The 12,513-nt window shown below is 42.8% G+C and overlaps 1 protein-coding gene across 6 annotated transcripts in view; it reads right to left on the minus strand.

Annotated features, from left to right (window-relative positions):
* The window catches only part of ano1a (anoctamin 1, calcium activated chloride channel a), a 60,932-nt gene that overhangs the window by 5,592 nt on the left and 42,827 nt on the right, over positions 1-12,513 (minus strand). For all 6 annotated transcript variants that reach the window (XM_040002216.1, XM_040002217.1, XM_040002218.1 and 3 more), the window contains 7 exons: positions 9,592-9,793; positions 8,177-8,288; positions 7,895-7,952; positions 7,520-7,620; positions 6,695-6,837; positions 6,111-6,263; positions 5,058-5,110 (listed from right to left, as the gene is read on the minus strand). In XM_040002216.1, the coding sequence (XP_039858150.1) occupies positions 5,058-5,110; positions 6,111-6,263; positions 6,695-6,837; positions 7,520-7,620; positions 7,895-7,952; positions 8,177-8,288; positions 9,592-9,793 (822 nt within the window). The remainder of the gene's footprint in view (positions 1-5,057; positions 5,111-6,110; positions 6,264-6,694; positions 6,838-7,519; positions 7,621-7,894; positions 7,953-8,176; positions 8,289-9,591; positions 9,794-12,513) is intronic.

The following is a 12,513-nucleotide window of genomic DNA, read 5'->3' on the forward strand; positions in this document are numbered from 1 at the left end:
GAGTGGTCCAAATGGATACGGAGGTTCGAGAGATTCCGTCTCGCCAGTAATTTGAACGTCAGCTCGGAGGAAAACCAAGTCAACACGTTGATTTACTGCATGGGAGACGAGGCGGACGATGTGCTTCGCGGTCTGAGTTTAACAGCGGAGCAAAGGACAACGTACGAGGGGGTACGTGATGGTTTCCAGGCTTTTTTCATTGTGAAGAAAAATGTGATCTATGAGCGCGCCAAATTCAATATGCGCCGACAGGGAGACAATGAGACAGTGGATGCTTTTGTGACAGCACTGTATGCGCTAGCAGAACATTGCAACTATGGAGTGCTACATGATGAGCTGATATGTGATAGGCTCGTTGTCGGTCTCACGGACAAACCGCTGTCAGAACGCATGCAGCTTGACCCAGATTTGACTTTGCAGAGGGCTATCAACATGGCGAGGCAAAGTGAAGAGGTAAAGCGACAACAATCCTCCTTGCGAGGTGACTCTAGAGGTGAGGCTAGCGATGCTAAGTCAGTAGATAGAGTGCATAAAATCAGTCGTAAGCCTGTTAGAACCAAACCGCTCCAGACTGATAGTCGTCAAGCTAAAACACGTGGATTCCGAGAAGACGGCAGAAAAGGGCCAACCTGTCAGAAATGTGGTGGCGCTCCATCTCATTCACAGCAGGATTGTCCAGCGAATGAAGTGAAATGCCATGCATGTGGGGAAAAAAGGACATTACAGGCGTGTATGCAGGGCACCAAAAACAGTGCATGAGGTTGAAGAGGATGAACATGGTTTGTTCCTGGGCAGTGTTAAGTGTGAGGGTGAGCCGTGGACTGTCGACTTAAGCATAAACAACAAAAACGTGTCATTTAAAATTGATGCAGGTGCCGATGTGACAGTCCTACCCCTTAAGGTGTTTAAGGAGCTCTACAGACACAACCACCCCCCCAGTCTCCACAAATCAACCAAGGCTCTGCTGGGTCCCGGGAGGAGTCGTTTGGATGTCGTTGGTGTCAGTGAGCTTGCACTGAGGAAGGGAGACAAAGAAATACGTGAGGATGTCTTTGTCATCAGACACCTGCACACTGCTTTGCTGGGGAGACCTGCTATTAGCAAGCTGGAGCTTGTGGCTCGTCTGGAGAGCGTAACTATAGAGACGCTTAAAAAGTGCTACCCAAAGCTGTGCAGTGGTCTCGGTGAAGTACGTCAGCCGTACGACATCAAACTGAAACCTGGAGCTCAACCTTTTTCCTTGAAGACGCCACGGAGAATCCCGTTGCCTCTGATGGACAAAGTTAAGCAGGAGCTGGCCCGTATGGAAGAACTAGGGGTGATCAGCAGGATTGAGGAGCCAACTGATTGGTGCTCAGGCATGGTGGTGGTACCGAAGAAGACAGAAGATGTACGCATATGTGTCGACCTTACACACCTCAATGAGTCTGTGTGTCGAGAGAAGTACATACTGCCATCGGTGGAGGAAACATTGGGCAGATTGGCTGGTGCCAGCATATTCAGCAAGCTGGACGCTAACATGGGGTTTTGGCAGATACCTCTGACGGAAAGCTCAGCCAAATACACCACTTTCATCACACCGTTTGGGCATTATTACTTCAAGAGACTGCCCTTCGGGATTGCTTCAGCACCGGAGCATTTCCAGAACAGGATGGTCACAGAGGTCACAGATGGTATGGAAGGGGTGGTTTGCCACATGGACGACGTGCTGGTCCGGGGCAGAACGCAGGAGGAGCATGACTCTCGCCTACACGCTGTGCTGGGCAGGATCCAAAAATCTGGCATCACCCTAAACATTAACAAGTGCGACATCGCGAAACAGCAGGTGACGTTTTTAGGGCATGTTCTCTCAGTCAGCGGTATCAGCCCTGACCCAAGCAAGACCCAGGCTGTGAGGGAGATGAAGGAGCCACAAAGTGTGAGTGAGTTAAGGAGCTTTCTGGGAATGGTTAACCAGCTTGGAAAGTTTATCCCACAGCTCGCAGAGAGGGACAAACCTCTAAGCGACTTACTGTCTAAGAAAAACTGCTGGAGATGGGACATTGACCAGGCTAGAGCATTTCAGAACCTGAAAGATGCGCTCACATCACCGCCAGTGTTGGCCATGTATGACCCAAGCCGTGACTGCAAGGTGTCAGCGGACGCATCATCGTATGGCTTAGGGGGTGTGTTGCTTCAAAGATGGGATGAGGAGTGGAGACCCGTTGCCTACGCGTCACGCTCCCTCACTGCAACAGAACAGAGATACGCTCAGGTTGAAAAGGAGGCTTTAGGTCTGACCTGGGCTTGTGAGCGGTTCCGCAACTTTCTTATTGACAGACACTTTCAAATGGAGACAGACCATAAGCCGCTGCTAAGTCTGCTGGGGGCACAAACTCTGGATGTGCTCCCTCCCAGAATTCAACGCTTTAGGATGCGCCTCATGCGATATTCCTACTCGATTTCGCATGTACCAGGCAAACACCTGTGGACAGCTGACATGCTCTCACGATCTCCAGTGAAAGCAAAAGAAACACTTCAAGACAAGGAGTTGTTGGAGAGCACAAATATTTACGTGGACATGTTGATGGACAATCTGCCAGCTAGCAACAATTTCTTGGAGCAGCTGAGAGAAGAGCTGAAGAGGGACAGCGTATGTGCTCGCGTGATGCAGCTGTGTGAGGAAGGATGGCCCACACATTTCAACAGCGAACCAGCGCTAAGACTGTACTGGGCAGAACGGGCATTCCTCACCGTACATGATGGTCTGCTAATCAAAGGGGACAGGTTGGTTATACCTGCAACTATGAGAAATGATGTGCTCACCAGACTACACGAAGGTCACCAGGGAGTGGTTAAGTGCAGACAGCGAGCACGACAGTTGGTTTGGTGGCCAGGGCTAAGCCAGCAGATAAATGAGCCTGTCCTTAACTGTCGGACATGTTGCCAAGTGAGAGAAAACCACACAGAACCGCTGATGCCATCACAGTATCTGGGGCGGCCAGTGGCAAAAGCTAGGAGCCGATCTGTTTATGCTGAGAGGGAAAACCTACCTTCTTGTCGTGGATTATGCCTCAAGATTTGTTGAGATTGCCCCTCTCACACCTTCAAGGTCAGAGGATGCGATCCATCATCTCAAAGGGATTTTTGCACGACATGGGATCCCCGAGCAGCTGGTAACAGATAATGGGCCACAGTTTTCAGGGGCAGCTTTTGAGACATTTGCAAAAGTGTATGGCTTCTGTCACATTACAAGCAGCCCGAAATATCCCCAAAGCAATGGCGAAGCCGAACGAGCAGTTAAGACTGTCAAGAATCTATTGCGGAAAGCTGTTGATCCACACTTGGCTCTGCTCGCTTACAGAGCCACCCCACTGCAGAATGGCTATAGTCCAGCCCAACTCTTGATGGGGAGACGGCTTCGCACCACAGTGCCAATACTGCCATCTCTGCTTGACCCCGCACTTCCTGATAGTGTGGCTGTCACCCGGAGGGAAAAGGAGAGGAGGACTAAAGAGGCACAGTCATATAACCTTCGTCATCGCGCACGCAGCCTCGACAGGCTCACTCCAGGCCAAGAAGTGTGGATAACAGACCAGAGAGCCAGCGGCACCGTTATTGGCAGCCACTCCACACCTCGATCATATCTCGTGGAGGGACCTCGTGGGACAATTAGGCGGAATCGTCGGCATCTTGTTCCCATGAAACACTCTCCAGACCAAACTGAGAGCAATAATGGGGAGCCAGAATCTGCAGAAGCCGGGGAGCAGTGCTCCACGGACATGCCAGAGACAGTTTCTCCAGAGCTTCCATCTACACCCAGAACCAGATCCGGAAGAGTGGTTGTGAGACCAACCAGATTGGACTTGTGACGGATCAGATGGAAAGGACAGTTTTACACAAGAATACCCCTCTTCCGTAGTATTGTTTGCACAATATGGGTAAAAGTGTAAAAGCTAAAAGGTTGTCATTTTCAAATATGCATGTTCAGAAGTTGGGAAATGCAGGGGGTGTGACAAGTTAGCATGTAAGAATGTGTGTTACTTAACGGGTTAATTAGAGTTAAGATTTTCATTATATAGTATTCCTTACAGGTAAGCGCAGGACCAGACCTTCCAGCCACAGAGGCAGAATAACCCTCTAAGGTCTGGTGAGTCAATGGTAGTCTACCCATTGATTCTAGAAAGGGGAGATGTGGTGTAATTGCATTGTACAGTAGATGTTAATGCAGCCGGTCAGTGTAGTTAGGCTGATGGCAGCTAGAGGGCGAGACCGGTGTGTTTCTGTATAGAATGTTATGTTATGTGGGGCAGAGCAAGAACAAGAAAATAAAGTGTGGTTATGAATCGTACAGTGGACCCGCGTATAATTGAATAACACGACAGGCTACAGAGCTGAAGAGAAACCTGGGGTTGTTCTTATTTTCTTCAATCAGTGATGAATAGTAAGATGTTCTGGCTTTGCGGAGGGCTTTTTCTATAAAGCAGGAAGATACTTTTCCAGGCTAAATGACGATCTTCTAAATTAGTGAGACACCATTTCCTCTCCAGCTTATAAGTTACTGCGTTAAGAGAGTTTTGAGTTTTGAGAGTTATAATGTGGCTAAACGTGTCACTCCTAGTCCGACTGGGGAGGGGACAAAAGAAAACTAGAGTCTCACATTGTTTTGGCAAAGTTAGACAGCGATTCAATATTAATATTAGAGTCTTCTGATTGCTGTAACTGGGTTTTCATTACATTACTCAATTCATAAGCATATGATGTGCTTTAAATTAAAATGAAATTTGGCCTCACCAAACCAGGCAGGTTTAATTCTGCCAGTGGCATTTATAGCTACTTATAAAAAGCTGATCCCTTCCTTGTCTGCTGTGTAAAGTGTTGTAGCCGGTGTTCACTGAATGTGTAGTAGACATCTGCACTTACCACTATCAAAGTCCTCGGGGTTTTGCATGAGCCCAGATTTACCAAGACAATGTACTAGTGTAGTCCTAACTGAGTGAAAATCGTTTTCCAGGACAGCCTTGGCATTGTTTTTATATTGGCATTGTATAACCATACAGATTGCTGATAAGACTTACGTTGACAATGACTGCTACCTTGCTGAGGCCCCTCAAGAGGTTGTACCAGATCCCTGCAGAAAGACAGAAGAGCCGTTATTCATGAGAAAACAGCAGCTCCGACATGCACACGACTAGAGTTTGCACAGGGTGATTTGGTACAACTGCAACTCACTGGTGCTGAGTGTTCTCTGCATATTGGAAATACCACTGCAGACGGGTTCTGAGATTAAGCTACTTAATCGTGTCACTTAACTTCTCTACGTGAAGAAAACCAGCTTTCAGAGATTTCAGTCTTGCAACATATAACTCTACACAATGTTAGCTTCATAATAGGTTTGCTGTAGTGAAATTCAGCTGTAAGCAGAGTCTTTTTCCTTACAGCAGGCTACTAGAATGGCATATGTAGCAGTCCTTATTTTTATGTGTTCTGCCTAGTGTGAGAGTCTAGGAACTATGAGTCATAAATTTAATTTGAAATCAATTGAAATGTATTTTATTCATATAGCCTCAAACCACGAGGACAGTCACCTTGAGGCTTTTCATATTGTAAGCTATAGACCTTACAATAACAGAGAGGAAACCTCAACAATGAGATGATCCCCTTTGAGTGCACAACCATGGGAAGGGAAACTCCCTTTAACAGGAAGAAACCACTGACAGAAACAAGTTCATGGGATGGGGGCCACCTCCAAAGACAGATGGGCATAAGGGTGAGGATACATGTATTTAGTTTCATTTTGTCGGGACACTGTACTGCAAATTCACCTCTTTTTTCACCCAAATGAAAGAAATGCTGTTGAAGACATCTTAGGGCATATTTCCTTGAAGTCTGAATAACAGAGTGCTAATTTAGTTCATTGATTAAATTGACTAAAGGCTGCAAAAGAAAAATACACAAACGAGCACTATTAGCAATTGCAATGTGCTACTTTTGTGTGCTGTTTTCAGTCTGTGTGGATTTTTTGTACTGGGTTTATATTTTTGTAACATTAGTAAAACACATTTCTTAACAGCAGATGTTACTGCAATTTTAAGAGGGTTTAATCTCACATAGGGATAAAAGAAACGAACCAATGTCTTTGGCTTTAGCTGTAATAGGCCTGCGAAGCTCGGTAACAAACTTCTTAGCATCCAGACGAATTTCAATTATGTTATTCAGAAGAGCAAAGAGAGGCGCCAGAGGGAAGGAGGCCACGAACAGAGTCACCATCCCAAACTGGATTACTAAAGGAAAAGGGAAAAAACAGACAAATAGAACAGCATTTAGCAATGGCTCATCCTCGATTGGGTGAAAGAAAATTAATACAGAAAACTATTTTTAACATCTATAAATAAGCATGATAAAAAAATTTCCTTCAGAATTTCTTTAAAAATGAAAAGAAAGCCAATTTTGACAGTGGGCAGTTGTGAAAACCTATTTCTGTTTAAGCATGCCATGTTTAAAGTCACGAGATTCTGGCTGCCTCCTAATGTTAAAATTATTACTGAGTTTCTTGTAACTGTAGTTTGATCTTAATCAGGTATGCCAGAAACAAACTTTATTTGCTCTGCTCGTCTTTGTCCACCACTACTCTTTAAATGCATTTAGTGCAAACCAGGTAATTTATTTATTTGCTAACAACATGATTAACAAAAGTGATGAAACTGTTACTTACTCATTTCCATGTACTCTGGATTGAGGCCAACAAATGGACCCAGGAGCTGGTCCTTCTCATAGCGTTTCAGAGTTTTATGCAGCACTGGCTCTTGAATGGAAACCATTTCTGACTTCCTCTTGCGGAGCATTTTTTTCAGCTTCCTGCAAATCCCAACAATCCATTAAGAAATTACACAATGAGATTTGTAAAAGCATCACTCAGTTTCTAAAGTGTTATTGTGCAAATGCATGCGCATCTTTGATTTTTGTTGTTGTTGTTGTAGATTTCTCCTTAACTTAATGGATTATGTATCCCAAAATTTGGGAGATTATTAACCACATTTGGACAAATACAGGAACTCTATTATGAATACTACGACTACGATAAGTGGTAAATTCTTCAAAGTCTTGAGTTCTTAATTGTTAGGGATGATAATTTGGATGTCTAACACTGCTGGAAGAGCCAAACATGTGGCATAAACCTCAGTCACAGTGTATGTGCACAGAGAGGCTGAGCAGACTACAGGCTTACAGTTCGGCAAGGTGCTGTCTGGTTTCCAGGGAAATGTAGATGAAAACTAGACGAGCAGCATTCTCAGACATACATATAACTGAGTGGGTGTGCATTATGTGATCTGTGACTTACTGAACCCACACAGTGGGATCTGTGCACACCACTGTTGCTTGTGAAGCTTGCACACAAGAATTTCACTCATGTGTGCTGTACCAGTGTATCAGCACATGTAACGTGTCAATAAAACTGATTTGATTTGATGCCGATCCCTCATTCAATCTGTGTTCAAGTGTGTTTTTGAGCTTGCTGCAGTCTCTGTTTTGCACTCACGGTAAGCCAATCTCAAACAAGTTGTTCTGGATGAGCTGTTTGCCTAGCATAGTGATGCACAACTGAATGCACAGCTCCATGAGGCAACCTGCATGGGCACACTGTAGGAGAGACAGTAAACAAATGTAGAAATAGACAATAGTGAAACATTCGAAACAGACCATTTGAGAAAAGAAATGTAAAATTTAACTTACTATTAGTTACTAGGATTTTTTCCCCTTAATCTTTATATGAGAATGTTAAACTAAAAATAAAGGTGACTGTGTGCTCTTAGTCATCATAAAGCACCATCTAATCTAGCTGTTAATTGTTATCTAGAGACAACTGGCTCCATTCCCTTCCTCTCTTCTCTTGAGCATATTTAAAGTGGATTACCTCTTCCATCCTGTAAGACCCAACAACATACAAGTAGTTTCCAGGCCTCCCAACAAGCCTATAAAAACAAAACCACAGTCACAAAGTCTGACAAAGAAAGCATTGACTTTACAGAATCATCATGTTTCCTTCTTCCAGCAAAACATCTGCAGACAACAGTGAGTTGGATAAAGTTGTGTGTGCATTGTCAGTAACATATTATAGTGCTTGATTTCCCTACAGTCCAGTTTAGTTTGACTAAAATGATCTGAAACTAAATTATGTGAGAAACTGTTGTTTTACCTGCCCCTGAAAAAGGCCAAGTAGACAATGGGTGTGAAGGCATTGACGAACTTCAAGATAAAAGTCTTGAAGATGAGGCGTTCCTCAAAGCTCTTGTCCGTCTTTGGAACCTCTGAAAAAGCGCACAGTCGATGTAGTGTTAGACTCTCCTAAGATGCCATTCTCGTCCTATGTCGGGGACATTAGTCTGAGATTGCTACGTCAAGCACCATTTATGCAATCTATAAGACTAATGCTGTACTGTCAATGAGACATCCTCGGCTTTCTATGGTTTCCACATTTGTGGGGGCTGTTGTAGCCCCAAGCAAATTTAAAGATGTCTAAACAAACAATGAGAAGGTGGAATGGCATCTGTACTAATGCAGCTGTTGTTCTAGACTGTTGAGCTGAAGATATTCTAGTGCTCACGTTTGGCCACAAGCTCAAGGTAATGTCTGAAAGAAAGATATCATGGACACGAGAAGCTACAACGTTTCGCCTCATTAAGGTGGCGCTCAGGCTTAGAGAGCTTTTAAGGCAGCTCAGAGTAATTGTTGCATGTCCATAATGGGTAGATTTGGGCACGGGCAAGCTTACCATGGACACCACACTAAGAGAAGACCCATAATTCTCTTTATTATCTCTCATGTGGTCTGGAAGGGGATTGGTGTTTCTGCCCAGGATTAATGAAAACACTGCTGGAGAAAAGGGTACCAGGAACACCCTCCTGCCACTTGTTGTGTGGCAGGAGGGTGTTCCGATAATCAAATTAAAAAGGACTGATAAAAAGAAAGGCTTTGTGTCATGGCTCTTGGTCATTTTGACCCAGCATTTCCTGTTTCTTATATTTTGGTGTTTTTTCTGTATTAGGATTTATGTTCTGATTCTTTAGTTGTGCTGTTTTGATTATTATTGTTCTAGATTTAGTTCAGTGTCACGTCTGCGTCTTTGTTATTTGTTTCTTGTTTCCTGTTTTACTTTGAAGGTCCATGTCTTATGTCAGTGTATTCAGTTTTACTTCCCCCTGTCTCGTTAGGCCTAATTTCTCCCAGCTGTGTCTCCTGTTTCCCATTCCCTGATTATCCCTCTGTGTACATAAGCCCTGTGTTTCTCTTTGCTCTCTGTCACGTCGTTAATGTTGCTACCCTCTGTGTGCTGTGTGTTTTGGCTTGTACTCCGGTTTAGTGGCTCAGTTCCTATGTGCAGAGTTTTGTTTTGTTTCAGTTTTATTCATGAGGAGTTTTTCCAGCAACAGATGCTGCGTTTTGAGTTAAGTCCTGTCTTTGAGAGTCCTGCGATTGGGTCCTTTCCTGCACACAGCCTATTATGACACTTTGTGTTCTAAAGTCCTTTTGTGTGGCATACAAATACTACTACAAACAGTAGGAAGAAAATAATATTTGGTAAGAACATCAATCCAACAAAATGTGCCTCACCCAGTCTAGTGAGCCAGCGGGCAATGGCTCCATAGATTTCATCCAAGATGATGATGATGATGAGGTTGATGATGGCAGCAGTGGTTTTGACTGTGGCTCGGATATTATACCGAACTACAGGGTGGCTGCTCATGTGCAGCGCTGCCCTAATGCTAATCCGGTACAGGATGACTCCAAAGACTATAACAAACGTCACAATTATCTAAAATACAAGAGAGGCAGAATTAATAAGTGTGTTGGTTAAATGTGTCCACACAGAAAAAGCTTGGTTTTCAGCTACTGAACCTGCGGCACACAGTGAACACCGTGAGACCAAAACAAACCCAACTTCCCAGAGAATGATCTTCGCTCTGGGTTCTAGGGGATCAAGTCCCTTTCCAAGGACCCTTACATCAAAAACTCTCTCTAGTGACAACTTAATGGACAGGCCTTTTTGAGAGCCCTTTTCTAGTCTTACAGCCCTCTCAAGCTCTGCCTCCTGACATCTGACCCACATTAAACTCATGGACTGAACACACACACAGCCACCTATAACTGAACACACACAAAATGGACAAAAACAAACAAATGGACAACTGTACCCTCATACACACAATAACAACATGGACTGAACCACCACTCACAACCACCAGCACTTTATATACCTCTGTGGAAATTATCCACATATTTCTTAACTGCACTACTGTAAATGCTGTATAGACAATCATTCTGTACAATCGATAATTACAATTCTACAAATGTTTACAACTTGCATAGTTCATATTTCTGTATAGTTTCATATTTATATCCTGTTCATAGCCTGTACATATAGTTATAGCATATTCATAACATACCTTAATACCGTGTACATTGTAACATACCCATAATAGACCCATTCTGTAATATATCTATATTATGTCTAAAGCACTTTCTGGATGGATGCAAACCGTTTTTCGTTGCCTTGTACTTGTGACATGTGCAATAACAATAAAGTTGAATTCTATTCTTTTCTATTCTATTCTATTCTAAGCACATAGTGGATTATTCTGCATGCTTTATCTAACACATTTTGAGGGGCAAATTAAAATCACCAGTTAACCTAACCACCATATTGAAACATTTAGATTGGTCTTGATGAAATTTCAGTAGCAGCTTATGTTCAGTATTTTGATTCCAGTTTTTTGTAGAAGACACATTTATTAAGGGCGATCGTGGCTCAAGAGTTGGGTGTTCGTCTTGTAATCAGAAGGTTGCCGGTTCGAGCCCCGGCTGGGACAGTCTCGGTCATTGTGTCCTTGGGCAAGACACTTCACCTACCGCCTACTGGTGGTGGTCAGAGGGGCCGATGGCGCGATATGGCAGCCTCGCCTCTGTCAGTCTGCCCCAGGGCAGCTGTGGCTACACCTGTAGCTGCCTCCACCAGTGTGTGAATGAATAGTGGAATTGTAAAGCGCTTTGAGGGTCTAGAAAAGCGCTATATAAATGCAATCCATTATTATTATTAAATACCCACATCTTCATACAACAGCATATTCAATCGCAGCCTTCATTTCATTCCACATAATCACATAATAAATACCCTATAAAGTGCTTTGCAAAGGTAATGTATGCTCCATAGCCAAGTTGTTTGATGACCTTGTAATTCTAAGGACCTTGTTATGGGAATGTACTTGCATTTGTTAAGTGGTATAAAAAAAACAACTTTTAAGACACTGGCATGAGGAGGAGTTCATATTGTCTTTAAGGATTAATGACTGAAAGTGGTGCTAAAGGTAAAATGTCTACAATTTCTTTGAGATTGGCAAAAGAGAATGCTAACACACTACTAGACAGAGCAGGTCATCTACTAATCATAAGGTTGGTGGTTAGATCCCTGGCTGCTCCAGTCTGCATGCCATGCTGTATAAAGTGCTATATAAAAATCACGCCATTAACCATGTAAGTAGTGTATAACTTCCTGCATTTTACAATAATAACATTTTAAGTTTCCGTAGTTCAGTAGTATAATCCCCTCAGCTCTTTTCACCAACTAGGACCACTGTCAGTGGATCCTCACCAGTCAGTGAGGGTGGGAAACATGTAAGACTGGGCTCTCGACACTTTCCATGCACTTAATAACAAAATAATGACCAATAACTGTTTTTGTTCACTGTCAATCTGCACACTGTTGATTTGCACATCTTTTTAATTTCGATTTTTTTATTTTAATTTTATACTTGATTTTCAATTTTACTTTATTCTTGTATTTTATTTTTAATCAGTACAAGATTGCACAACAATAAGCATTTCCCTGTATGTCATACTGTGTATGATTGTGTATGTGACAAATAAAACTTTCAAACTGAAAGTACACGTTTCAGGTCATGTTTTGAGTGGCTTAACCTTGCCTAAGGTCCAGGTATTTTAAAGGACAGGAAACACTCCTTTTGAAAGTTATGTTTGAACAGTGAAATGTATTTAAAAAAAGTTAGACTTGGCTTTATTGTTATAAGGTCACATCAGCCAGGAAATTTTTATGGTATTCATTTTTCTTGTAAGTTGGTAGGGTAGAACAGCATTTATCACATTTACGTTGATAAAATGAGGGGTTAAAAAAACATCCATCAAGCATATAAACACTGACTATTAAAGATGTAAACGCATGAACAATGAATCGCCTCCATAATATAGTTCCTGCCCAGAAACTACTGCATATTTATGATGTGAGATGAGGAAATACTTGTTTTTCTGCTAAATTACAGTTTTCACAGTTGTTTTCTGTAAAAACTGACTTGTCACTGTCATGTAATTAATATATTCTTAGTGCTTATTTTCTGATTATATTGTTTTTATGTACTTTAATAATGAAGGTTTGTAAAGCAAGGCCACTTTTGATAAACCAAGTGCTTAGCCAGACTGAAAAACAGGTAGTCTAGGGTAGAGCTGCAGAGGTATATGAATACA

The sequence above is a fragment of the Simochromis diagramma genome, unplaced genomic scaffold (genome assembly GCF_900408965.1).
Source record: "Simochromis diagramma unplaced genomic scaffold, fSimDia1.1 OVJJ01000430.1, whole genome shotgun sequence".
Lineage (NCBI taxonomy): Eukaryota > Metazoa > Chordata > Actinopteri > Cichliformes > Cichlidae > Simochromis > Simochromis diagramma.